We start from the raw sequence: 27997 nt of genomic DNA, 5'->3' as shown, positions 1-27997 counted from the left end.
AAAAAGGACGAAGAAGAAGAAGACTCATCCAGATTTCCTCTGCAGACTTTGTGGAGCAGGGACGTGAACGGTAAGTCACCAGGTTCATTTATTTGTTTTGCAAATTTAAATGTAAAATGTTAGGAGTTAAGGAAACGAGTTATATCCTACACTTGTATCCTGTTGCCTTTAAGTTCATGGATACTGAAAGTAATGAATAAAACTGCGCAGGTGTGGGAAGGTTACATTAATTACTCGGGGTTGCTCCCTTTTTAATATAAACATCTGTAAATCACAGAGGCAATAAAGAGTAGTCTTTAAGATCTCTAACCCCCTTAAAAATGGTTTAAAATGTACAAAGTCTCCTGGAGGTTTCCTTGAGGTCTTTGTGGTCCTCTCTGGTCTCCTTGATGAGGTCTTTGTGGTCCTCTCTGGTCTCCTTGATGAGGTCTTCGAGGTCCTCTCTGGTCCCCTTGATGAGGTCTTCGAGGTCCTCTCTGGTCCCCTTGATGAGGTCTTTGAGGTCCTCTCTGGTCCCCTTTATGACGTCTTTGAGGTCCTCTCTGGTCCCCTTTATGACGTCTTTGAGGTCCTCTCTGGTCCCCTTGATGAGGTCTTTGAGGTCCTCTCTGGTCCCCTTTATGACGTCTTTGAGGTCCTCTGGTCTCCTTGATGAGGTCTTTGAGGTCCTCTCTGGTCCCCTTTATGACATCTTTGAGGTCCTCTGGTCTCCTTGATGACGTCTTTGAGGTCCTCTGGTCTCCTTGATGAGGTCTTTGAGGTCCTCTCTGGTCCCCTTGTTATCGTGTGCAGGTTGACTGGGTTCAGACATAACAAAGTAACTCCTACAAGTATACACACAGACACTCATTTCCTGCTCAGACTTCAGCTCCATTTCTGATCATGAATCAACAATTTCCTTGCCATGCACCCTGAATCCTATCTCCTTAAAACAAATCTCATTTATTTTATCTCATTTATTAGAAGTAGCGGCCTGGACAATGCTCTTTGCTCCTCATGTTGTCCCATTTGTGAAGTCTATGGGACATTAAGAGACTAGATATTTGTATTATCAAAAGTATTTAACTTGTTTTTAACGACGTCTCTTTGCGTTCACACTTAAAATCACCAAATTCACTATTATTCTGCAGGTCTAGCACAGTTAGTTCAGAAATGGAAATCACAAAGTGAATCCTAAAACTCTTTTGGGACTGTAAAACAGGGTTTACATTGTATTCATTTTGGCAAGTAAGACTCAGAATTTAAACATCTCTGGGGCGCAACAGCTCACCAAAATCCTCCGTCTTCACATTTTACATCCCAGAGACGAACCCGAAACAATCCGGGGTCTATTTCCTAGCGTGTGTGTAGGACAGAGTGGTTTACGAGTGTTTGCTGACCTGCCTTTGGGGCGCAGCAATAACAAATGTGAATTCTTAAAATGAATGGCATTCCCCTGTCTGTCTGCAGACACTTCTGGCTCCGCACAGAGGAACTTCTCATCGTGACCCGAACTCCACTGTTTAGGTTTTAACAAGAATATGACGAGTCAGTGTTTGTTGCACACAAAAGTTAGCTTGTTGATAAATTGGATTTCTCTAAAGAGGGATGTATGGTCTGTAGTGTGTTTATACCACACATACAGTGTATGTATATATATATATATATATATGCTCATTTAAGTAAAAAAAGCACCTCGTCCGTTTATCGTGCACAGCTGCCTCATTTGTAAACAAAGGCAAAAACGAGATGATGACACGACGAAGAAGAACGAACAAACAAACTGAAGAGCAGAGGGACTCTCCGAGCTCCGGCCTTCAATCCACTAAACTTCACAGGATATATATATATATATATATATATATATATATATATATATATATATATATATATATATATATATATATATATATATATATCCGCATTCAAATGTTCCTCAGCATTAACACACTCAGGGGTCCAGTGCTTATCTCAGCAGGCTTGAAGAAGGGATCAGACAGTTGGAGGCCACGGGTTTACTTGCATTGATAATGTCTCCAGTGATTTCTATAAGCTCATGGCAACCTTCCCTCATACATCCTCGGAGGAACTGCTTCGTCAGCGTATCGGGGCGTTGGCGTCTGTGCGGAGCTCTTCCAACTCCTGGATTTCTACATGACAGGAATATGATGACTCTGCATGTTTTAGGATCATGTTTTTATTGATCTCATCTGAATCCAGTTTTTATTGATGAATGCAGCGTTCTTTGATCCCAGACGGCAAAAAACAAGAGCAGCCAGACAGGTTTCAAACCCCCCCCCCCCCCCCCAGGTTAACCAAACGTTTTTGGAAGAGAAAACAAAGGCGAGTGCAGAAATTATGACCCAACCTGTCAGTTGTAAACATGCAACACCTGCCTGGATCTCACCTTTTACCTCTACTGCTTCTTGCTCACTTCCTATTTTTACATAGTCCCGTTTGTGTTCCTTCATCAGCATTATAACCAGCTGTCTGCGTTGTTATTGATGTCCGAGCTGGCTGACATTAGATGAAATAGTTTCTTTGGAACGCTTCCTGTTGTAGAGATGTGTGGTTTCTAATGCAAGGTGGCAGATCTGTACACACTGCCCTGGCTTTGAGGAATACATCTCTAATCATCAGAACATCCTCTGAGGTAGCAGCGCGTCTCCTTTTCATGTGATATCAAGAGGTTAACGATAGTGTGTGCACACTGTTCATGTGGGTGTGTGGCCTTAATCTTTTAATTATTCATTCGTTGGAACACACCTTGTTGGTTTCTAGTTTGACTTTGGGAGGTTAAGTCTAAAAGCCCCCGTTTCATAACAATGTGTTTTTCTGTCGCGCTGCTGTGAATTTCTGCCCTTGAGCCGTTTACCTGGAGGTGGAGTCCGGATCCATTCTTTGTGTGACGACTATGCAAACCGTTCCGCCGAAGAACAAATAGAAAGAGGGAAACTTTAGAAGAGAAGACAACAATGGGAACAAAGTGGGAGGTGCTCTGCTGTCGGGCAACATGAAGACTGTGTTGTGTTTCTGGTTTTCCTCGGGGACCGGCATGTCAAACCCAACGCTGCTTCCGTATCTTGTGGGTTTCTTTGTTTACGTAGTGTCCCATTGTGTTGGATCTACTCTCCTGTCGCTGGTCACTGGCTGTAATTAGTGATGTTGCACAGTTTACCACACCGCAGTGTTTAAGACGCTCCAAAAAAACAATGACAACACTGTGACTCGCTGTGGCTTTTCAAACAATGAGCCGTGACGCTAAATAGGCCTCGGGGTCATTATGTCTGCACATGACAGCAGGACTACATCACCACTGTATCTCTACATCTCATTCTGCTGAAGACTCGCTGTGTGTTTAGTATGTTGACAAAACAAAGCGAGCGCAGTTGGCCTTAACCTTCATTCCTTCGGAGGAAATAGATTTTCATCTATTTTTTTATGTTTCTTTTAAACTGTGGAAAACCAGACCGGTTTCAGATATCAGTCACAGAAATCAGTTTTCTAAACACAGTTTGACCTTGGTCGTGTGTGTGTGTGTGTGTGTTCATGTTTTTCTTCCCTTGTCAACAGATCGGTGACAAAAAAAATCCTTTTAAAAAATATTTCTGTTTTACTTGCCAACTTTAAATCACAAACTTTAATCATAAAGTTCTAATCTGTTTTTGTTTCATCGCTTCATGCTGCCCTTTGTTCCAAACCACACATCTTCGCGAATTCAAAGTCTATATGTTTGACCCATTATTGTTCTTCCTCTCTCGTCGAGGAGCGACAGATCCTTTTAATTCATGTCCATCCTTTGTATTACCGCTCCCTGCATTCAGTTCATTACTTGTTCCCATCCCTGTGTTAGCAAAGCTATACAATATGAGATATGAACACAACAGGGACCGCTTATTAAAACATTGCTCCATAGAGTATCTTTAGTACGTACTTCATACAGTTTTATTAAAAACAGAGATCCGACACGTCTATCTCATTAGTCGAGTAATTGTCTGATTAGTTGATCTACAGAACATTATGATGATAAGTTAGTCATTGTTCCAGCTTCTAAAATGGAAAGAATTTTCGGTTTTCTTAGTCTTAAACTGATCATCTTTGACATTTAGACATTTGAAGACATCAATATAGTAATGTTCCTTAATTGAAAGACCACGCAGCTCTAATCTAGATTTTCCACTTTCCCACCCTCCAACCTCCTTTCCTCGTGACCTTACCTCATCTCCTGGATTGGTTTGGTATTCCTAGCTGGTGTTTTGTGCACAGCTGGACTGCACAGCTGTCTGAGGGCACCAGGAGGCTGAGGCGAAGACCCACAATCCCTCAGTCTGGGAGCGTGTCATGACTACTCTTTATTTTACTTCTTCTTCTTCCCTTTCTGTGTAATGAGTGTCTGTCCTCCTGACCTGAGCAGGAGACATCTGTGATGATGAATATCTGAAGAATACAGCAGATAGAAAGTATACAGAGGATTAAGTAACAGATTTACCACACACACACACACACACACACACACACACACACACACACAGTTCTACCACTTAATTCTCTCTGGTCAGACCTCAGGGGAGTTTTGCGTCGGCCCAATTTTCAGGTACAGAGCACAGCGGCCATTAATCTGTCGACATCCTTTCCCTCCCAAATTGCCATATTTTGTCACTTCCTTTCCTGGAGCTTTGACTAACGGCCCCATTTCAATGCAAAAATAACCACGGTATCAAAACATCCATATTTTACAACTTTTAACTTCCTTAAAATCAGTCCACAGTCTTGTGCTTCATCCGAAACTTTTACCAAAAGTTACTCTTTTTCTGTAATTCATGCAGCTCCACCAGGACTTTCCCGACCTCTTTTATTGTGTAATAACCCGTCAGCCTCAGTAAAGAAACATGAACCTATTCTGCACAGCATCACAGTGCAGTCATGGTGGCGGTTTTTCATTTGAATGTCATTCCTAATATGGAGAACACAGTAGAATTAACTTAGCTAATTTATCAGGCCCGATATATATATCGTGTGTTCCTATAATTTTCTGTTCTCGAATTGTTTTGATTCGGTTGTGAATTCATCGGTTTGTTTCCTTTCAGATTGATTATGTATTCTGCAGAAATTAACTTCATTTTACTAATTAATTCTGTAGAATAATAGTTGATTTCTTGGTATACCACAGTTCAGTCTCATCCACTTATCGTAGCTGAACTGGGCTCTTAAAATCCACAGATTATTCAGTGTATTTAGAAAATTCAAGGTTGTTATCTGAACAAAGTGAAAATTATGCAACCAATGCTGTTTTTTACTCTTTACCAGTACAGTGTTCATCCTGTGAATACTGATGACTGTGGAATAATAACCTTCCTCTCTGCTCCACTACGGTACCCACATTCATTTTTAAAATCTCTCCCAAACGTTCTCTTCCCCTCAGGTTTGAACCACGTCGCTGCTTCTTCTCCTGCAGCCACTTTGTGAACGGCTCCCGAAGAACCGCTGCAGTACTGATTCGATTTACAGTTTTGTAAACAGCCCAGATGAGATGTTCAGAGTCTGCTGCCCTCACAGCAAAGTCACCATCATTGACAGTGGCAGCAGGGGCAGTTCCTATTCAGAATATCTTGAAAGTGGACTCTGAAGTCTTTGAATTACTTATTTAGCATCAGTTCTGGTGGGAACTACTGGGCAGTTTAGATTTGCCATGTCTCTACGATGTCTCCGTTTGTTGGTCGGTCCGTGCCGTTTTGAAGCCTCGAGTTCCGCCATCTTGGATTACAGTCGTCGCCATCTTGGCTTTTTTGCAACCGATGAGCGAAAGTGAATTTATTTGGACGACAGAAGGAGTGATGTAGAGACGATGTATACAGCTCTGGTAGAGACCTGTCAATCACAATGTAGCCCCGCCCCAAAGCATCCCCTGCTTTATGGTCTGTTTGACTCTAAATGGACCATAATTTACGAAACGAACATCATGCTGTATTGAAGAAGACTTGAAACTAGAGATTGAGACCATAAACTCATGTTTACAATGTTTACTGAGGTAATACATCAAGAGAGATGTAATTTCTCATAGACTTCTATACAACCAGAGGAGTCGCCCCCTGATGGACATTAGAGAGAATGCAAGTTTAAAGCACTTCCGCACTGGCTTCACTCTACAGAACCAGAGGTTGCTGCCTGGCTAAACAGAATACCTGCTAAAAATCAGCATGATCTTAGCATTTAGCTCAAAGTACAGCCATCAGAATGATAAGATATGTCTCTGATGGATGGAAAGAGGTGACGTTGGGTGTCTGGGTTAGTCAGAGGACGGGGGAACAAATTTGCTATGTTTGGCCCTTCATCCCAAAAGTAAGTTGTGGCAGCAGAATACTTCACGTAGCATGTACACGTAGCATGTACACGTAGCATGTACACGTAGCATGTACATGTAGCGCGCCGCATCCTCTGTCACTTGTGGATCATTCTGCGAGCATGAAAAACAGCCGTGTTCCCGGTGATCCGCGGAGGCAGTTGGTGTGATCTTGACATTCACAGCTGCTGCAGGGAGGCCCATATGTGCTGACGTACAGGCCTGGAGTCTCTCTTGACTCTCACCACCACCGCCATCGTTTTCCCACTCACTTCACTCCTCAGCTGTGTCAACTGCCCGCTGTCCTGCTGGAATCCATCCCACACCTTCTGCTGGTGGCAAAGCCCACAGTCATTCTCACAGACTGTGGTCAGGAACATGAGAATAAAAAAGGGCCGCAGTTAAAGATGGAGTTGTTTCATCCGAGTAAAAATTGTCCCCAACCACGAAAAAAAAACCTCACAAACAACCACACATCCCTTTGTCCTGTCCATCAACACCTAACAATGTGGTGACATTGCAAAAAGACGTCAGAGGAGGTAAGAAAAACAAAGCTCAAAGTAAAGAAACAAACAGTTTCACCATCTTTGAACATGCCTTTAACTGCCTCCATCCTTTTTGTTTAATTATCTTGCAGTTAGAGGTGCAGTGTGTAAGTGGGACGACGCCTCCCCGAGGCCGGTTGTTTCTGTGTTTTTAAATACATTTCTCCTCCTCGTCTCCGTGATTTCTGCCCTGATTATAATCTCCTGCTCAGAGGCCACGAGATGGACGGCACATAAACACACACAAACACACACACACTGGATTAAACACAAAAACAACATACAAGGCACGCAGTCCTGAAGGGAAGGTTTTGAAGTGGAGAGGCTGACTTGAGAGGTGAAGAGGTGTCGGGGAATAACGAGGGTGTGCGGATCAGAAGCTACGTGGGCGGTGGGGTGCACGGTGGGATGCACGGTCTGTCCGTCGCCGCTTAACAGAGCAGCTTGTTGTTGACTTAGTTTCATTATGTGCTGTTTTATTTTCATATCTTTTTTTTTTAGTTGACAGATGAGCCATTATTACCTTCCTGTGCGGGCTTCTTTAGCACGAAAGCACCACTTTAAATCTTTTGTTTGCCAGAGATATTGGAAATGACACGCATGACAACATGACCGATAAGTCAACTAATCGACTCCGCCGACCTACTTCCCACACTGTAGATTAGAGCTGTGAAGATTTATAGATTAGTTGTTAACTATTTAATTAGTCATAAATTAACTTTTTTTGATGATTGATTAATCGGCTTACGTCAATTTGTAAGATTCCAGCTTTTTACATGTGAATATTTTCTGGTTTCTTTACTCTGTCGCCGTAAACTGAACAGTTTTATGACACTTTCATGTCATTAGTTTGATATTGATTAGACACTTATACCTTAAATATATAATGTATACCAACAGTGTACTTACCTTCTGATGATAATTACTTCAGATCAACTTCAAGCATCTCTTCTAGACCACTCAAGTCTTTTCATAGACTAAATGTGTTTTTTGCCGTTTTGTGACATACAGTATATTTTAATATCCAACCAATAAGGTCAAGCCAATTATCCAACAATCTAGTTGCCCAATAATTACAAGGCTTTGGATACATTTGTTCCAGGAGATCGCCACCCTCTTCACTGACTCCTGGTTCTTCCTCCTCATCCTCAACCCCTCACTCCTCTCACTGTGGTGGAAATGGAGTTTTCTCTCAAATGTGGGAGGATGTTTGAGGTCTGGCCTGGATGATCCGAGATGAGGATGTCTGAGAAACCACAGAGGTCTTGTGGCTGTTTCAGATGGAATGTGATGCTTTGCATGCGGGCCATCTTTCACTGTCCAAACAACGCAGACACGCCAGCATTCCCAGCGGATTCACTTCCCACCGTCTGCCCGTTTCATTCTTCAAAATAAACAGCCGTTTGAACGTCCAATCTTCTCAATAACTTGTTTTCCCCTCTACATTCACGCTGTTATGTTGTTGACCACAACCGCGTACAAGCAAGCAGCTGTAAAATGGGAACGAATGGCATGTTCGCAGTTGTTCCTAATAGGCATTCGTACTATTGTCTCCGATATCCAGAGTACAGAACCGTTAACACATCTGTGTGTTTGATTTCCCTTCATGCTGCACCACTTCCCTGTTTCCTGATCGGCCTTTGTTCAGGGTGTGCTGGTGGTTCTTAACTTGTCGGGAATCTTTGGCACATGGCTGAACATTAGGATAATAAACCGTAAGTGCTGTGGGTGGCAGTGTTTGGAAAGGGAAGAAGTGGGCCGCCTCCCTGTTCCTTAATTGTGTGTGTGTGTGTGTGTGTGTGTGAGAGAGAGTAAGCCTGGCAAACGCTGAACCTCATTTATTCTCATTTCTTCCTCTCCATTACACTGCTCTTCCCGATCGGTGCCTAAATGTATTGAGCAGTGCAGCTGTAGACTTACTGTATACTATGACGCTCAAACACCTCCAACTGCTCAAACTAATGTTGAGTGTTTATGAATGTAATCAGCTAGTCGTTGATCTAATTGTGTTCATGAATTCCTGGCGTCTTTGTACGATAATGTTCTGCATGGGGTTGCAAAACAGCTGAGAGTGAATATTTATCTGGTGGACACGAACACAACTCCAAAGAGATGCTGATGTTGCGCAAAACACTGAAAAGAATTTGCAAAAACTATTACAAATCATGTGTTTCTAGAGGTGGATTTGACATTTTAGGGGCTCCAACTATCAAATCTTTGTGTATATTACAATGTGTTACTGCTCTTTGTGTCTTATCAAACCTCCAGTAACACATCATGTATTACTTGTTACACTAGGTTATTAAAGTAAGCCAGCTGGGAGATTGTTGATCTCTATTAATCATAAATGACCTGCTCAATTAATCCCCATTTCACACAGAAGAGCCTCCATTCACTGCTGCTCTTCACATATTATCTGCTTTGAGTCGTCACCAAAGCGGTTCACGTCTCCTTCAGGGTTCAACTCTCTCTGACTTTCTCCCAAATGTCTTCACCCTCTGATTGAACTTGTCGTCTTATCTCCTCCATTACATTGATTGTTGATTGATCTGTGGGTCGATTAAAAGGCCATCGTGAGGTTCGGCGGTGTTGAAGGCCGTCTTTGAAGGCGCCTGTCAGCAGATGAATCATGTGATGATATGGTGATCGTCATTCACTGCATGCTCCTCTTTCCGTACGCCTCCCAATGTTGTTTGGTCTCTTTTTTCAGTTTGTAATAGCAGGTGAGGGGAGCGGCCCTCATAAGTAAACATCTGTTTCTGGTCTGCGGTTCGATTGTCTGTCTTTTAAAACAAACAACTCTTCAGGTTTTACTCCACAGAGTGTACACTCCGGCTCTATCCCAGTGCAACATGTAGGAAGCCGTCCTAAAGCCATCTGGATTGAGCTGCATTACATGTGGGAAGCCACAGTGTCCTCAGCACTGCCATCTGTCTGGAACATATTTATCCAGCATGTGGGGCACAGATGGGAGAGCTGAAGGTCTGCGTATCTTTAAGTGAAGCCCGGACAGTTTGCAGTTACCCTGCAGGCAGTTGGTGATGTGAATTTTAGCAAACAACCCCGATCCTGCTGATAAAACATTAACCAGTTAGCTGCTACTCCACGAACTGATTCAGCTCCTATAGTTCCTCAGTGCACCAGTCTCATGGTGTTTCCCTCATTTGTAATATATTATAGAGTCCTATATTGTGTTTTTTGTTTGATTAGGTAATACAAAGATCAAATGATAGGCATAAGGGTTAGTTATTACAGAGATAAAGTATTCAGAGTGTGCATGAAGACTGGAAACAGTTGGGGTGATTCTACCATTGGCCTCTTTATAAACCCTAAACGTCAAACTGTTCCTTTTTAAAACATACAACAGTTTTAGAGATATTCTGTTAGCTGACAAACGAATGGGACCAAGAACACAAAGTGATCTCCGTGGTAGAGGTAACAGCTGGAGCATGGCAAGGAAAATAAAACATTTCTCTCCACATCACTGCGCGTAAAGTATTTCCTTTGTCGAGCTGTCTCTCCATCTTTCACTGGCAATTCAGTAATTAAACCGGATTAAAGATGGTCTGTTGGTGATTGAACTTTGTGTAAACTGTCAGTTTATACACATTCATATATCATTATAGTTTATTGCACAGCTCTAGTTACAACATTGTAGCTGTGTTAGTCTCTGAATACGGTCTGAAGCAGTCATATACTGTGTTACTTGGAAAATATGATCTCTTGAGGCACAACTGGTAATTAGTCCAACACTTAGGTCCTGCATTTATTTATGAAATTCAATTATACGTTGACACGAGGAGGGACAATTTACACCGTGAAAAACTGGCCTTTAAGTTGAGGGCAGTGGTTTAAACCGCAGTAGATTTTGTCTTTTCACATTTGCAGCAACATTATTCTTGTGTCAGTTGTTCCTTCTAGAGAAAACATCCCCCCCGCTGAAGACATGAGGGTGCCAAATGTAATTTGAATAACAGCCAGTCTGACATAATGTCTGTCTGGTCTGCTCACCTCTGGCACTTTTCATCGTCTTACCTCATGCTCCTCTACTCCAAACTTAGATATTGCTTTACCACTAATGCACCAGCTTAATGAAATGCAGATGGACTGCCCTTCTTTACAGATGGCCACAGTGTGCTTCGTACCTTCTTTTGTCTTTTGCAGAATTTGATTTTATATCGTTAACCGGTATTTCTCCAGTTGGAATCTTTATTTGTCGTAGCTTTAAACCTCATATGATGACAGAAAGAACTTTGATAAAAGGATAATCTTTTTACTGTACTTGGGTACTTAAGTGAACACGGGGCTAGTTTTGGTCTTCACTCTTGTTGACATGGAAAATCCCCTCAGTCTGGACTTTCGTGACTCAGATTTTCCTCTTTCCCGCTGACTTCTATAAACACACTTGTCACGTTTCGGGTTTTTCTAACTCTCCACAGCGGTAGAGGTCCCACTGCTTCTCTTCAGCCGACTCAACAACATGCATTGTTCTTTTGTTTTTCATGCCCTCAGTGTTGGAGACGAGAGAGACGGAGAGAGGACGAAGATCTGCTCACCGGTGTGAGCTCCTGGGATGCTCCACCGACCCGTCCGCCATGCTTTTCTAAGGCCTCCAGAAGCTAAAGACAGGGTGTCATTAACAGGTAAGTGGAGCCTTTTGGACAAGATGTGGTTTCAATTTGAACCGAACCAAACTCTGAACTTTTTGGTTTGTTCTTGAAGTTTGTTTCTTTATGCAAGCATTCTTGCATTACCGCTGACAAGTTGCTGCTTTGATTTGTGTTGATTGTCTGAAACCGAGCGTTTCTGACTTTATTGACGTAAAGAATTGGCTGCAGCTTGCCGCACACAGCGCAGCGCGCACCTCGCTATGTGTGCATGTTAACACGCTCCTGCTGTGTGGGAGTTAGCGGCGGATCTTAATCATGGATAAGGGTTTTTGTTGTAATTGCAGAGCTGGAGGCGAAAACCGAATCTCTTTGGTACATTTTACGGTAAATCGGAGTGTGGCTAAATTGGGTCACTGCCAACTCCATGCAGCCATCCCATTTCTGTGGATTTATGACAGGACTTACTCGGAGTAGATCTTTCAATCTACAAAGCTCTCTCTCGCTCTCTCGCTCTCTTGTTTTCATTTGTGTCTGAAACAGATGACACCCCCCCCCCCTGCCAAGTGCTAAACCTTCGTACCAGTTTCATTTCCGATGTGTTCCTGGATTGCTTTGCGCCATGGGAGGGAGGATTATTTTGGAAGTAAACGGTCCAAAGGGCCGGCCGGTCGGGTTCAGTTTTAGCTGCCGTGTCCAGAGGGAGTGACGTCCTCGCGCAGAGGCAGCGCAGACAGTGATGGATGGCCTCTAGCTTTCTGTCTCTTTCTGGTCCCAGACGTGAGGCGTTGTTAAGAAAATATAGAGGGAAGCAGGCTGACGGGCCGCAGAGAGAGATGGCAGCTCTGCCTCTGATGGATGACCACCTGCTGAGCATCTGCCACAGATACAGATGAACTAGAATTGTGGCCTCTAAGGAGCCACTTTCAGTGTTTATAAGATACTGGCACTCCCAAACGTTTTGTGTGTCTATGTTGGATAATAAACTTAATTTCACTTTCACAGGGGAATAAACCATAAACCACCAGGCAGACTTACCCACAACATTACTGCAAAGCCACACTGGAATCATGTGTTGTAACTGGAATTTAACTTTAATTTCCCCCGTGTTTTTTCTTCCTTGGCTATCCTGGAAGCCACAGCGTCGTCATTTCACTTTGCTGCTTCGGCCTGCAAATCAACTCCCTCGAAAAGGGGCTGAGTCATGTTAGAGTGCCCCCCCCCCCCAGCCCATAAAGAGGCAGTGTTAATGGCGGCATTCACAGAAGTGATTTGCAGCCTTCCTCTTTATCCCAGCGCTGGTGGCCTTCGAGGCGGCTGATTGATGGTGTTTGTCGTCCAATCTCGGACTCTTGACTGAGAGTGGTTTCTGTCGCGGCAGCGGGACGGGCACTTCACTGGTGGCGTGTTCAGAGTTCTCCAGACCCCCCCATTGAGACAAGACCGAGAAAGACCTTGAACTACCTCTCCGACGTCTCATTGCTTGAAGGACAAACTTTGCGCCAACCAGTGTGACCCAGTTTTTGGAGCAGGGAGAGGTGTGTGTGTGTGTGTGTGTGTGTGTGTGTGTGTGTGTGTGTGTGTGTGTGTGTGTGTGTGTGTGTGTGTGTGTGTGTGTGTGTGTGTGTGTGTGTGTGTGTGTGTGTGTGTGTGTGTGTGTGTGTGTGTGTGTGTGTGTGTGTGTGTGTGAGGCGGTGGCGGCAGGGCATAGCCTACTTCTCGTACCCTACTTTACCCCTCAGAGCTCCGACTGCAACATCTCCTCCTGGTGTTTCTCTTCTTCTTTTTTAAATTGATTCATTCTGGCCAGATGGTGGATTACAGTTCAGGGCAAAGGCTGAGTGCTGCCGCTGTCACAAGAAAGTGCTATTTTGGAAGCTGATCCACTGGTTTTACAGCATGTTACAGCCCTTAAATATCCTATCAAAGATGTTCAGATTCAACCAGGGCACAAATGAACACATGGATATCACATGTTGATGATAGCTAGCTGGAAACGCATGCAAATCTTAAATGTATCAATTTAAAGTCAAAACTTAGGATCCTTTAAGCTACACAATATTTTAACAATAGATCAAATGACTGCATGTAACGTGAAAGGGGTTGCACGAGACATTTTGGGGCGTTTCATCGTATTGTTTTGGTTTTCTGGCCCACAGCATAACTGGTTTGGTTCATTCTCGCCGCTCTCAACGACCTTATTTCCAGCAGCAGGAGTGAACTGTTTTTAAATGTAGTTTACCCCGGCTAACATGAGCCACCGTAAGCTAATTGTCACACCAGACCAAGTGAGGCTGTTACAGCAAACACCCTGAGAGTATTCCTGTGACTTCTACTTTATTTGTATGTGAGAGAATGTATTTTTTGTTCCCAAGAGTAACAAATTCTGGCTTTAAAACAATGAAATGAAGCGTCCTAGTCGAGGAATTGGATGTGCTGTGAACAGATACACAAGTTCTTCTTCTTCTTCTTTTGCACTTCTGACCGCTTAAGGCTGCATTCACACCAAATCGGGCGTTTCGGCGATTAGTGTCGCTGTGGGAGTGTCTCTTATTAACGGCTCATTTAACGGCAGGCGACTGCACGGCGATTAGCGTCTTTGTTCCCTCGTGTTTGAGTTCGTACATCTCTGGATCACCGGATACATTATTGGCCACTGCTGGGTGACGTCGGGTTGCATTTCTCCAAAAGTTATTTCAGTTTTTACTTTTTGCTGCAGGCTGCTGAGTTGTTTTTGTTGTTGTTTTTTACCGGCCCACTGCCGCAGCCTAAATGCGTTGCCCACATTCAAATGAATGGGAGGACTGGCGTTTTTGCTGCAACACCTGATCTGGTGTGAATGCAGCCTCTGGCCTTCTTGCTGTCGCTGATAGACATTTAATTTCGAACTGAACTCTGGGACCTGCATTATTAACAACAGCAACCACAGCGATCTCTCCAAACCAGGACTGAATTCTTATTTTACCCTTGACTATTGTATTAAAGCTCTCTTTGATATTTTCTCTTTTAGCCATTCAGAGCTGAGACAGGCATGCACTCCTTGTTCCCATCATGTTCTTGTTTGATCGTTGTGGGATGTTTTGCCTAAATGTGTTGAGGAGACTGTAATACTGTCTGTACACGTGTCCTCTCGTGCATTACTGCTGAATGATCGTTGGCAGGTTTACCTCTCTAATTTCAGAGTGACGGCTTCTTTAATTAAGACTTTGCTCAGTCATTAACCGAGCTTGGGTGCGTTCCTGTCCGTGGATTTTAGATCAGATTGACAGATGAGAAGCAGGACTGCAGCGTTAGAAGAAGATGTGTGAATCTTATTCTAACGTTTGCATTTAGCCTAGTTTCCCTTCTTCTCTTAAACCTCACAGCTTCTTTCGCTCCCCTCTTTTCACACTTTAGTTTTTGTCTTTAATACACTTGGATGAAGACTACATCTTGACACATGAAAAGGCTGAAGCGTTTCCGTGGCACAGGCAGCCTCTTTAAAGTGAGACGATAACCTCATGCAGTTCCGCTGTCTTTTGACTCTCCCTTCCTTTCTGCTTGTTGGAAGCAGGGTAACTAGAAGGGTCTTCAACTGACAGCTCGCTGTTTCCCTGGCTTCCTGTTTCTTTCTCCTTTCTTTCCTTTTTAACTGGCTGACAAAGGCAGCGGAGGACTTTGCAGAGTGTAGTTTCCTCGGTCAAAGGAAATGGTTAGGAGTGGAGCAGGGGGAGAGGAGGTGCATCTGTCAGTAAGAGAGGCTGTGCTGGGAGAAGGAGGAAGGGGTGGGGCCTGTGCTCCCATTCACATTGGTGGTATTTGGCTTAAGAATGAGCTGGGCTGGGTAGGGGGGGGGGGGTAGAGAAGTTTTCCTCAGGAGGGTTGGTCAGAAACTGAGCCAAACATCCAGGAGAGCAGGCACAGAGTGGATGTTGTTGAGCCGACTGAACCTGAGACTGTGGAGGAGCTGAAGGCTGGATGATGATGAGGAGGAGCCGCTCACACACCAGAGCAGACATGCAGGGAACAGACCGGGGTGAGACACTTTGTGGGGAGGAAGGGGAAGGTAACTTTATGACTGTGGTGATTTAAGGTGACAGGAGAGTTTGGTGACAGCTGCTCATCCTCTGTTTGACAGACACACTTATTTGTTTCATAAAGATTAAGGTTTATTGCCGGGAAATATTTACAGCTGCAACGATAAGATGATTGTGTGTGTGTGTGTGTGTGTGTGTGTGTGTGTGTGTGTGTGTGTGTGTGTGTGTGTGTGTGTGTGTGTGTGTGTGTGTGTGTGTGTGTGTGTGTGTGTGTGTGTGTGTGTGTGTGTGTGTGTGTGAGAGAGAGAGATGGGAGGCCTCTGCTTTCGTTCAGCTCACCATTCAAACAAACCAGAAGCTCCTCATGTGAAATGCCTGTTCAGTGAACCGCTTTCTTTGTCGGCTTCTTGTAGTCCATAATATTTCATGCACGTTTATAATTAAAGAAGATTATTCAATCTTTTAGTTTCCAGGGAAGTCATATACATCCTGTTCAAGAAAAGCTGAACAACAGTGAGTTACAGAAACACAAAGTCAAGGTTTGTTTATCCAAAAAAAGTCATCGCCAAGCTGTGACAATCAATTCCTTGTTTGAGTCATTTACAAAGCAAATATGACAGCTACTCAAATGTAAGGATTGTGAATTGAAAATCCACTATTTTCTGATATTTTATAGACTAAACAAAACTAAAATAGCTTTGTTACACTTTTCCTCTTATGTTCAGAGAGAGAGAGAGAGAGAGAGAGAGAGAGAGAGAGAGAGAGAGAGAGAGAGAGAGAGAGAGAGAGAGAGAGAGAGAGAGAGAGAGAGAGAGAGAGAGAGAGAGAGAGAGAGAGAGAGAGAGTGGAGGAGGGGATCTCCAGACTCATTTGTTTGTTCCCTCATGCAGACGCTCTCCTTCCTTTCACTCTCTCTCTTTGCTCCTTTCTCTCCTCGTCTTCATCGAGTCAAAGGTGGCGTTTCTCTCTCCGTGATGATGATGAGGGCCAGTATTATAACAGGGAGTTTCTCTTCTTCTTCACCTGGTGTGCAGAATATTTTTAGACTCTCTCTCTCTCCTCTGAGGCAGCAGATGTGTGTTTATGGCGTGGTGCAAACAAAGAAGGATTTAGTGCAGAGCCCTTTCAGTGAGTGTCAAAGCAGGTTTGTGTGAGTTGCGGTCTTGCCGGGCCAGTAAACCCTGTTTGTACTGTATCTTTGTAAAATGGCCTCCGTTAAAAAGAGGCTTTCACACTGTTTGCCTGTCTGATTGCCAATCGCACACGAGAGGTCGCCCTGCATGCCAATGAATGTCATAGGAATGAATCTAGGCTGCTGCATGTGTGATGAAATACACTGCGGTGAGTGGTGTTTGTGATGTCAGGCCTTTAACTGCAGACTCTGGTTCACATTGTATTCAGGGACGTCTTGTGGACTGAAGTCTCAGAGTATTGATCTCGGCTGAATAGATTTCTGTTCTTTACGACGTGTAAAAAGTAAACGGGCACTTTGGGAGCAGAATATCTGTAAAAGCTTTTATTCTGAAAGTCAAACTTTGACCTCTCCTCCGTTTGTTTGCAGTAAAAGCAAAGTACAAAACATTCAGGTAGTTATTATACTGATGCTAACAAATAACTGGCAAATAAAATGTGAGCTTGTTCTTAAATATCGTGTCATTTACAACTTTATGTTGCTCCATAGTTAAAGGATACTCTTAAATAGACTCAGATTTGATGAGCAGGTTTGGTACTAGACCCTGATTCTATCAAATGTAAAATTATAAATAATGTTTGCAATTACCGGGGCTGCCCTGAAGCCGCATATTCATTGTGTATCTGTTGGTTTGTGTTCATTAATCCAAAGCAAACTTGTTTGGTGATTAACACGTGTAACGCACAAAATAACTAATGTTGAGGGTCTTCTGGTCTTCTGGTCTTGCATGGGGCCTGTGTGTCGCAGTGTAAGGTGCATATTCATAAATACATTTGTTTAACCAAATTACCACAAACCATACAGGGTTAAAACCAAATAAAGCAAAGAACTGTAGCGAGCGCCTCACAATGTGTGTTGGCTTTTAGTGTGTCGGGTTTTGATCCAAACTGTTTTATGCAGAGCGATCACATTTTAGAAAAATGCACGCATTGCAGATTCTCTCTATATGAGTAATTCTATGAAAGTGTCAGTGCTGAAGGATTGGGGATGAAACTGTGAAGCTTTGGTGTGACGGCAGATCCCAGAGCTGCTGCAGAGCTGAAGGATTGACGCAGGAGAAATATTACTTTAAATCTCTCTCAAGCCATCGGAGTCGGCCGGTCCTCACACGGACCAGTACTCACTCATTCTGTCCGTGTTTAGTGTCATTAGCCGGTGTGCCGGCACATTCCTGCTGCTGGAGGAGTGACTGAGTCGGTCTGTCTGCTGCCCGACCGAGTGGCATTAAGACCTTCAAGGGCTTTCCCAGACAAAAACAAGTCTGCTCGCAGTCAGCTGACACTGTCGACATTAGGGGGGGGGGGGTGATTAAAATGTAATTAACGAGCCTCGCTGTGTTGTTTTTGCTGCAAATATGAGATGAACAACATTAATGTACTGCATAACAATGAGTTTGATTATTCGATTACATTTCTGCTGAGAGTAAAAAGCAAACGGTTTCATCTCTCGTTTATATTGGCCAGTCCTTTTTTTTTGTTATGATTCTGCACATAACTTAATACAACTTGGATAATCATGTCAAATAAAACACAAGGAACACAAGACTGTCATTTGTCAAGAGAAAATAACAAAACATGCACTGGTTCCAACGACTCAAATGTGAAAATGTGCTGCTTTTCTTCATAATTTGACTGTAAATTGAATATGTTTTGGACAGTTTGACCAAAAGAAGTAATACTTATGAAACGTAAGAAAGTATTGAAAAAACGGCCAATTAATTCAGCAAATAATCATATAAATCCTCCACAGATTCATCAATAAAGAAAGTACTTGCACAACCATGCTGCAGTATATTCAGCAGAGTGGGCGGATCTTTTCGAGCCCACTGTGAGTGTATGGAAGCTCGCTGAAGCTATAGATGGTCTGAAGGCTTTAAGATGCTGAGGAGGGGCTCCTGGCCTCCATGTCAGCCCTCTGACCCCCCTTCTAATGTTTGAGGCCCCCGCTCACCATGGCAACAAAAGGGAGACCGGGGCCACATGATCATGACTGGGGGGGGGGGGGGCTTTAACGCAGCTTGAGACCCCTCTGCTTTCCTTAGCAGAGGGGTCTCATTCAGCTTTCGAAGATCACTAACACATTTATTTACAAAGAAAATAAAGTAATTACAATGAACTTTGAAACACTGAGAAACAGTCGATTTGAAGTTGGACCGCCGTTAATTAATTAACAAAAATACGTTTTAACAACCCTCAGTGATGCAGTCTCTCTCTCTCTCTCTCTCTCTCTATTCCTTGTCTGAAAATGATTATTTTTGGCCTTCCTACGAACCACCAGGTGAGCTTACTGACTGGTGCACATTAAACCAGCACAAAGGAACCTTTAATTTAAAATCACCTGTAGAGTTTTGTTCCTCCGTGATTCATGTTTCACACCCAAGTATCATCTTCAGTCTAAGGAGTTTCTCTAACTGCTGCAGTTTGTAACAATCTCGTGTAACAATCCCTGGGCGTGAGCGCAGTGCTGTAATCAGAGAGGATTATTTGTAATACATATTGTCGTGGACTAAGTAGCTTTTCTCCGTGCATAGTGCAATCACATGAGATTAATCCTACAGGCTCTTCTCATTAGAAACACCACGTCTCTCCTGCTGCCGTTAACTTACAGCTTCCTTCATATCGACTCTGTAGCATGAATCTTTCAACGGCACACTGGTACATTTTAGACTCTATTTTATGAATGAATGACCAAAGAGAATCAATGGACAGAGCTTTGTTTGTCTCATTTTCAAACAAGGGAGTGAGTAAATTAATTTGAGATCATTTTCTGTGCATTTGTTTAACTTTCAGATATACTTCCAGAATACAGTAATGCATCAGCGTCATGTTGAATACCTTTCTTGTTATAGTTCCAATAACTACCACAATCAAAGTAAAGTATTAACAGACACGGGCGCAGTATTTATAATAGTAGAATCATATTATTTTTTGTGGAAGTTTCACATATTTACATATAAAGTAGTAGGCCCTGAATTGTCCCAATCGGTTATTATGAGTATAAGTAGGGATCAGCCCGACATTGAGGGAGCTAATTAACGCGCGCTAATCACAGTGAAATCGCAGCAGGCTCTCCGTAAACTTGGCAGGTTGTAACATGACCTGGCATGGCCCTGTCCTGGCAGGTGGGAGTCTACAAGTGTCTGGCCAGCATGCCGGCTGTCAGTCAGTCAGTCGCTCTTTCACCTCGTTAAGGAACATGGACGGGCTTCCCCTCCAGGTTAAGAGGGTTACCGAGTAGGTGAATCAAGAGGGGAAGTCCGAGCTGCTGAGTCACATCTCGTGTGACTTGCTGGACGAGCCTGAAACTGGAGGACGGGACGCACCCGTCTGTCTGACATCCTCTGCTGTGACTCACCGTGGTGTTTTTTTTTTTTTAGAGCACAAGAGTCTGTTGTTTAGTGTGTTGTCCATGTGCACCATGACCTCATCACCATGCGTCCTGTCGGGCCATTGTTCTCCGCACAACACTCGACTGTTCAACCGTCCACGGGACTCATTGTTGACACCGTGGTCGGTATGCGGCTGTTAACAGTGTCAATATTTACCAGCGGTTAGGGAGGGAAGCAGTAAGTGCTTTTGCCTCCTACGTTGTTATGTTTGATGAACACCCACCGCCACAGCAAGTTGGACCTGTCTCCTCTTCTCTGCGTTTCTGTTATCCACAGTTATGAACTTTTAGTTTCCCCCAACGCTGATGAGATGTGTGGAGACAGTGGCCTTTGTTGCCGGCATGTTCGGAGCCATTTTACATCTCCAATGAAAGGAGAGCCTTTTCTTCTGCTGCCTCGAGCCCTCTTAGTGCTGCTTGAATGGGCTTCATGAATGGCCCGTCCTGGTTCTCTGTGTGTGGGTTTGTGGGACATTTGTATGCCTCAGTCTACTGTATATCATCTCTGTTTTGCCTTATTAGTGTCTGGCAGGAAAAACATGCCAATTCAACGAGTGGTTAGTTTCCGAGATGAGATGATTAAATATCACAGCAACAGGTCTTAGTGTCAACTATTTAAAAGAACACAGTTCACTCAGGAAATGTTCAAATACCAAATCATTTGAATGGTCAGCAAGCAGAGACCTGAAACAAGAACAAATGAGGAAGATATCTGCTTCTGAAGACTTGTGACTTCACCTGTCCTTGAGGACGGACCTGGGACTGAACTTCAGACTTTGTTTTTCTGTGACTTAACTTTGACTGATCTGAAATGACTTGAGAGTTGAGAGTAGACTTTACTCAAATGACCAGATCTGACTTGAGCCTTGCTATTACAAGACGTGACACTACAGGCGCTCCTGCAACACTTGACTTGGAATTGTCTTGTTGTACCTGAGACTTCCTATTGGTATTAAAAGACTTGAGACTTGAGTTTGACTTGTTCTTAAGGACTTGAAACTTGCTATTACAAGACTTGACCATAACCTGTGTCTAAGAAGTGGACGTAGTCGTGGTGATGTCACTCATTTGTTCGTGCACTGCTGTTTTGAAGCCTTGAGTTTGGCATTTTGGCCATCACCATCTTGCATTTTTACCATATTTGGACTGTGAGCGCTTTATAGTCTATTTGACTCTGAATGGACCATAATGTATGAAATGAACATCATGCTGCATTGAAGAAGACTTGAAACTAGAGATTGAGACCATGAACTCATGTTTACTGAGGTAATAAATCAAGAGAGAAGTAGAGTCATTTTCTCATAGACTTCTATACAACCAGAGGAGTCGCCCCCTGATGGTCATTAGAGAGAATGCAAGTTTAAGGCACTTCAACCGGAGGTTTCCGCCTGGACTTGACTTGGTCTTGTCACATGTGACTTGAGACCCCAAAGATTTAAAGGTGTCTTCATCTTTGTGAGACTCACACTGCTGTTCTTCTCTCTCAGAGCGAGTGACCCTTCTGAGCTGCCACCATGGCCCTGGTTCAGGCTCTGCCCATATCTGCTGAGCCACACAACCCAGGCCACAGTGGAGGACCCTGCAGGAGACACCCCTCCAGCTCTTCACCCCCCATCAACGCACCTCCCTCCGCTCTGGATCCTATGGGTTCTGTCAGCAGCCTCATCGCCACCCGCCCCGGCCCCTACCAGGACCACCGGTCTGTTGTTGAGCTGGGAGCGAGGGTCCGACGGCCCACGCCAGGCGCCTCCTTCCTGGGCTCTGAGGCGCCCTTAGACCCTCTATTTCTTCAGAGCATTCTGCCGCTCAAGCAACAGAGCTCCACGACGTCCAGCAAGGGGCTGGAGAAGGAGAGTGGGAACGGGAACTACACCTATCTGAATGAGGACTATATAGGCGACTGGAACGACAACCATATAACACGAGCCAGCCCAGGAAGTGTCGCAGGCGAGACTAAAGGATCAGGGTTGAATGGGAACATGGGGGGACCTCCTCCAAAACTGATCCCTGTGTCTGGGAAACTTGAGAAGGTGAGTCTTTGAATAAAGTAGCTTGAGTTCACTGATGAAATCTTACATTACATATACATGCAGTAGGTTGTAGGTTGTGGTGCTCTTTAACTGTATTGCAATATACATTTATTATATCTCTGCTCTAGAACATGGAGAAAACAGTGCTGCGGCCCACCGCCTTCAAACCCGTCATTCCCAAGAGCCGCTCCTCCATGCAGTACCTCTCCCCTCACCACTGTGCCAATGTATCGGAAAGCCAAAACAACCTGAACCTGCTGAGCTCCACCCACATCGAAGTGTCGCCCTCCTCCTCTGAGAAAAGCAGCTTGTACAGCCGGGCCCGCATCAACTGCCAGCTGTCCGACTCCGGGCGCAACTCCCTCTGCAGCCTCCCGCCTTACGGCAGCGGCGGCGGCTACAGTCTGGCATCCGGAGAGGCCTCCGCTGGCCACCTGGAGCCCATGAAAAGCGCTCCACCGGTCAGCGGACACGGACACTCCAACTCGGACAGCGGGCGCTCGTCCTCCAGTAAGAGCACAGGCTCCGGCTCCCTCAGTGGCCGAGGTCAGCCTCTGTCGGACAGCGGGTCCAGCGGGCGCTCCCCTGGCCCGGTGGAGGGATACGAGGGAGTGGTGAGGGACCTGGAGGACAAGCTGAGGGAGCGAGAGCTGGAGCTGCAGCAGCTCAGAGACAACCTGGATGAGAACGAGGCTGCAATTTGTCAGGTTGGTAGACGGAACTTGACACTGTAAACCAAACTCCTCTTTCAATGACGGGACCTATTTTTTGTTCTGTAAATCCTAATGGATTTGTTGCTCATGTCCTTCGTCGCAGCTTTATGAGGAGAAGCAGAAGCGCTTCGAGCTGGAGCTGGAGGAGCTGAGGCAGGGCTGTGCCACCAGGATGCAGACGGCCTCGCAGAAGGCCCAGCGTGCACAGCAGGTGCTCCAGTTGCAGGTCAGAGCCTCCGTCCAAAAAGATCGATCAGGTTCCACTACACCAAAGTTCAAAGTTTGCTTTATTGTCAATTCCACAATGTACTGAACATACAGGGGAGTTGAAAAGACGTTTCTCTCTCGTCCAACATAAACATATAAAGTGAATACAGTGCAATAGATTAAAAAAACATTTTGACAATATATATATATATATATATATATATATATATATATATATATATATATATATATAATAAGAGATAAAAACAAAAAAGCTATCAATCTGTATCTAGCAGCAGTTGGACATGGGGAGTCTTAAACACACCAGTGGTGCTGCCATTTTTCCACAAATGCAGTAAAATAACAGACTGATAAGCAGTCCACAAAATTCATTTTTAATTGATTGAGAGGAAGATCCTGCAGGGCGACTTCATGCATATGTAGCATTCAAACCCCTGTAAACAAAAATATAAGTTGCCAGAAATTAGTTGACTTTAGACCAAACCATATGTGAGAGTTGCTGCCATTTGCGTACATCAATGACAGATAGAAGCAATACCTGATAGAATTTTAGCCACTTTTGACTTAGTTATGACATTCAGACGTGCGTTGATCTACCTTTTTAAGACTCGGACCTACAAGGAAATTGCTACGGTCGTCTTGTACCGACACTGGCTGTGTTCATGGCCGCAGGTTTATCAGGTCCAGCAGGAGAAGAAGAAGCTGCAGGAGGACTTTGCTCAGCTTCTGAAGGAGCGGGAGCAGCTGGAGGAGCGCTGCACCTCCTTTGAGCACGAGAAGATCCAGCTGGGGCCTCGACTGGAGGAGAGCAAGTGGGAGGTGAGCGGCTCGACAGGAGTTCAGCCGAGGGACGTTTTTTACTCAGTATAGCAATGATCACGATGAAATGAGAAGGTTTGGGCTGTAAATCTAAAGTTCATCACGGTGCCATCGTTTATTGATTTCACCGTTTCCCATCCCTCAGTTAAACTCAGCATCACTCATCTCACTTTAAGCACTGCACATATTATCCCTGGACTTTTTACTTCAGAGCATCAATCTGACCACGACAGCTTCCCCATAATATATATATTTACGGACCCGTTTATGTCCCTAATTAAAAGAAATAGAATCGAACATCATGTTCTCATTCATTCACTTGATACAGGAAGTGAAAATGTAGCTGTACAGGTCTTGTGGGTGCTGATCTTTTGGACATCTTGTTTGTGTGATAATCAGGAGAGGAACATTAACTAGGATGACAAGAAGCAAGAGAACAAGCTCCAGACATGGATCAATAATGACATTGATCTTCTATGCTGTGAGAGATCAATAATATTAACACAAGGAATCATTTCTAGAAGTCTAGAGATCTTGGAGAGTGAGTGTATTTGATCCCTGAGACTGATTAAGTGATACTTGTTCATACAGGGAGTCACTGTGAGGTTTTGTAGACCAGTAAAGTCACACACATTAACCAGGGTGAGAGGAATACACAGCCTGACTTTAAGCAGATCTTTGTTGGTGATCAAATGACATTTACGGATATTAAATAATAAAGTGACAAAGCTTCAACCAGACGAAGAATCAACATGGAGAAAATGTTGTCAATTGTTGCTCAATAAAGACGAGTTGAGGTCCAGCGATAGTGGATTTTTAAAGGCCAACATAACAATAGATAGGAAAAATCAGCAAACATCATCTTTACTTCTGCAGAAGCCTATTTGGCTTTTAACAGACTGAATTGAATCATCGGAAAGAGATGTGTTCTGTGGCTTATGACTTGCATTTAACAATTTAACGGGACGCGCAACAAAAGTAATCCTGGCCACTCTTACACACCATTCATGTCCGTGAATATTCCCGTAGTGAGGAGGATCCTTTAAGTGTGCCATTTCATTTCATTCATGGATAGTTACGAGGCTGGATTATTTGGAAGAGAGAACGCCCGATTGGTAAGTAAATTAAAGTAACAGTTCAGTGATTTACTTTACCTCGCTGACTTGTACCGTGTCGGGAGAAATAAACTGAAATAAAATGGCAAAAATGTCAGTGGTTCTTCTGGTTTTCTTAGTCTTATCGGATAGTAAGTTGAATATATTTGTTTTTAAATGTTAGTCAGACAGAACAGGACATTTGCTTTCGCAAAAAATGACATTTTCCACCATTTTATAGACTATTATTAATTGGCAGATTAAAGTGAGATGAAAATAACTTTCAATTGCAACCCTATTCATGCTTTTGCTTTACTGAGCTGAATAAAGTTCCTGGACCGTTTCTCTTCTCCCCTCAGGTCTGTCAGAAGTCGGGGGAAATCTCGTTGCTGAAGCAGCAGCTGAAGGAGGTGCAGGGAGAGTTATCCCAGCGCGTGGGCGAGATCGTCTCACTGCGGGGTCAACACAGAGAGACCCGCGGCGAGCTGACCAACACCCAGGTCCTGCTCCAGGAGGCCCACTGCACGACCCGCACCCGCACCCTGGAGCTGGAGGTGTGCGAGAACGAGCTTCAGCGTCGCAAGAGCGAAGCGGAGCTGCTCAGAGAAAAAGTGGGACGCCTCGAGGGAGAACTGTCTCACCTCAGAGACGCTTTGGCCAGTCAGGGCCCAGGAAACAGACAGTGCCAGGTGTTCCAGGAGGGAGAGGAGCACCTGCTCGCCTACGAGAGCGACGAGGCGAAGGCTCAGCGGAAGAGCGGCGCCGAGGCCCTGCAGAACATGAAGGCGCAGATGGACAGGATGAGGGCCGAGCTGGCCTTTGAGCACCAGCGGGCCCAGCAGCAGACGGGAGGCTTCGAGGAGGAGCGCCGGATATGGCAGGAGGAGAAGGACAAAGTCATCCGCTACCAGAAGCAGCTGCAGCAGAACTACGTGCAGATGTACCGCAGGAACCGAGAGCTGGAGCAGCTCCTGCAGGAGCTCAGTCAGGAACTGGAGAGCAGAGAGGAGGACGAGGGCAGCGGCAACGAGATCAACTTTGATGAGATCGCCGCCACGGAAATTTGACCCCCCCGTGTCTCTCCATCTTTTGATTTGCACTACTGTCAGCTAAATGTTGTTGTTCCCCCCCCCCCCCCCGCTACATGTCACAGATCTGATCTCTATTGTGCTGTTTAAGATGACAAATGAGCAGATATCACAAATAAAAAAACAAACATCTTTCGTGTAAAATCAGCCACACGTCCCCGATCAGTCGTTCGTAGGCCGCCTCAGTCCTCTTCTGCCTCTCCGTTCATGTCTCTGTAACTAACTAGACATCGCTCCCATTTTACGCATTTGTGGGAGAATTTGTTATCTATGAGTAACTTCACTCAACCTTTCACTCTCCTCCTCCTGAGTTGGTCATGACTCCTACTCCCTTGCTGGGTTTAACGCCACCCTCCCACTCCGTGTTAGCAGTCAGCTCTCATTAGCACAGCTCATTTAGCCGGAGCCCACGCTTGTTGTCCGCTGTCAGTAAACGTGGGACTCCACACATTCAGCGCGTCACGACAAGAGCGAGTGAATCAGAGCCGGGTGGTGATGACGCTGGATGCAAACTCTCATCATGACCAACAAGTAAACAGTCGATGTTTCCAAAATATGTCTCCTTCCTCAATTTGTAGGGACATAAACACTCTAGTTTTCCAATCATAGAGAGCATATTTCTTGGTTTTATCAAACGCAGTTAAAACCCTCCTTTAATTGTTCTCACATATCCTGAACAAATCATGAAAACTACTGAGTGGCTATGATATAGAGTAGTGATTTCAGACTCAACCCTGAAACCACAGCGGCTAAATGGAATCACACCTGTGTGCTTCTCCTACAGCGACGTGTTTAATTGTTTTCTATTGGGTCAATCAAGGAAGCAACTGAAGCTTCTTAAATCACATTAATGTGAAACGTTGTGTGATTTCTGCCTCCCAAAGAACTCAACACCAAACTGCTGCCTTCAGTTCTTGTCTTTCGTTGCGTTCGCTTGCTCCTCGGATGCTCTCAGTTTGGAAGTCGCTCTTCATGATGAAGTCTTAATGTGGAAACAGATGCTCAAAGAAGATGTGTTGTGTTGCTCAGAGCGTATAAACACGCGATAGCAGTTTCCTTTCCCTAAAACCACGAAAACATTGCTTTACCTGTCTCGTTGTTGAAGTTAATGCTAATAAATAACTTTTCTAACGCATCTACTGTGTGGACGGAAACTAACAGTTGCAACCTAATACCGTATAACAAATTACATGTGAGCAAAAAATGTATATAAAATATGTGAATTGAAAAGGTTTATTACTTTCAGTCATGTTTTGTTGTTCACATGAATTTTACAGCATTTGTTACGACAAACTATATCATGCTTTTTTCCTAAACTAGACCTTTGTGATAAACAGTGTTGTGAGTCCTCGGGAGGTAAGAATCACATTTATATTATAATGTATAAAACCAAATTAATATTGACTCGTGGTACAGAGTATACCCTTATGTCGCCCATTCCTACTGTTTTAAATGAGTTCTACTCGTCATAGTAACTTGTATAACACCTGATGATCAGTGTGCGAATTCAGTGTATTTTTCCAGTAAAACAAATGCTTTACGCTTAAGAACCACTGATGGGAAACACACATGATGGGTGTTTTGGTGTAAAGTGACCATGACACTTGCTGTTCTCCCACCAACCTTCACAGCATAAGATCCGTTTCATGTTTATTCACTTCTCCGTACGACAGAACCGAGAGAAAAGAGACTTTTTGTTCCTCCATCACTGCCGATTGAACCGTCGTCCTCTGTAAATAACTGACCAATCACAACGGTTCTCAAACATAGCCACTGTGAATAGACCAAAGCAATGCCGCACATCATATGTTGCTCCTACAGATACCTGCGTATTAATGTTTGTGTGGATCTTTGTTCTGGTTCAGTACCATTTTATAATCCACAATATTTGTATGAAGACATTAAATGTATATTTTCATGCTGTATATCTGTTGAACAAACCCACAATGTTTTTAATTA

The 27997-nt window shown here is 44.1% G+C and overlaps 1 protein-coding gene across 1 annotated transcript; it reads left to right on the top strand.

Moving 5' to 3' along the window:
- The first annotated feature begins 2 nt into the window (after positions 1-2).
- On the top strand, positions 3-27975 carry LOC306795016 (leucine zipper putative tumor suppressor 2 homolog). The gene is made up of 7 exons (XM_079293340.1): positions 3-70; positions 11377-11507; positions 21554-22096; positions 22225-22803; positions 22913-23035; positions 23710-23856; positions 25310-27975. The coding sequence occupies exons 3-7, from the start codon at positions 21581-21583 to the stop codon at positions 26015-26017; spliced, it is 2073 nt and encodes a 690-aa protein (XP_079149466.1). The 5' UTR covers positions 3-70; positions 11377-11507; positions 21554-21580; the 3' UTR covers positions 26018-27975.
- The last annotated feature ends 22 nt before the right edge of the window (positions 27976-27997 follow it).

This window comes from Melanostigma gelatinosum (assembly GCF_949748355.1).
Source record: "Melanostigma gelatinosum genome assembly, chromosome: 21".
In the NCBI taxonomy this organism is placed as follows: Eukaryota; Metazoa; Chordata; class Actinopteri; order Perciformes; family Zoarcidae; genus Melanostigma; species Melanostigma gelatinosum.
This window is presented reverse-complemented; position numbering and strand designations above follow the sequence as displayed.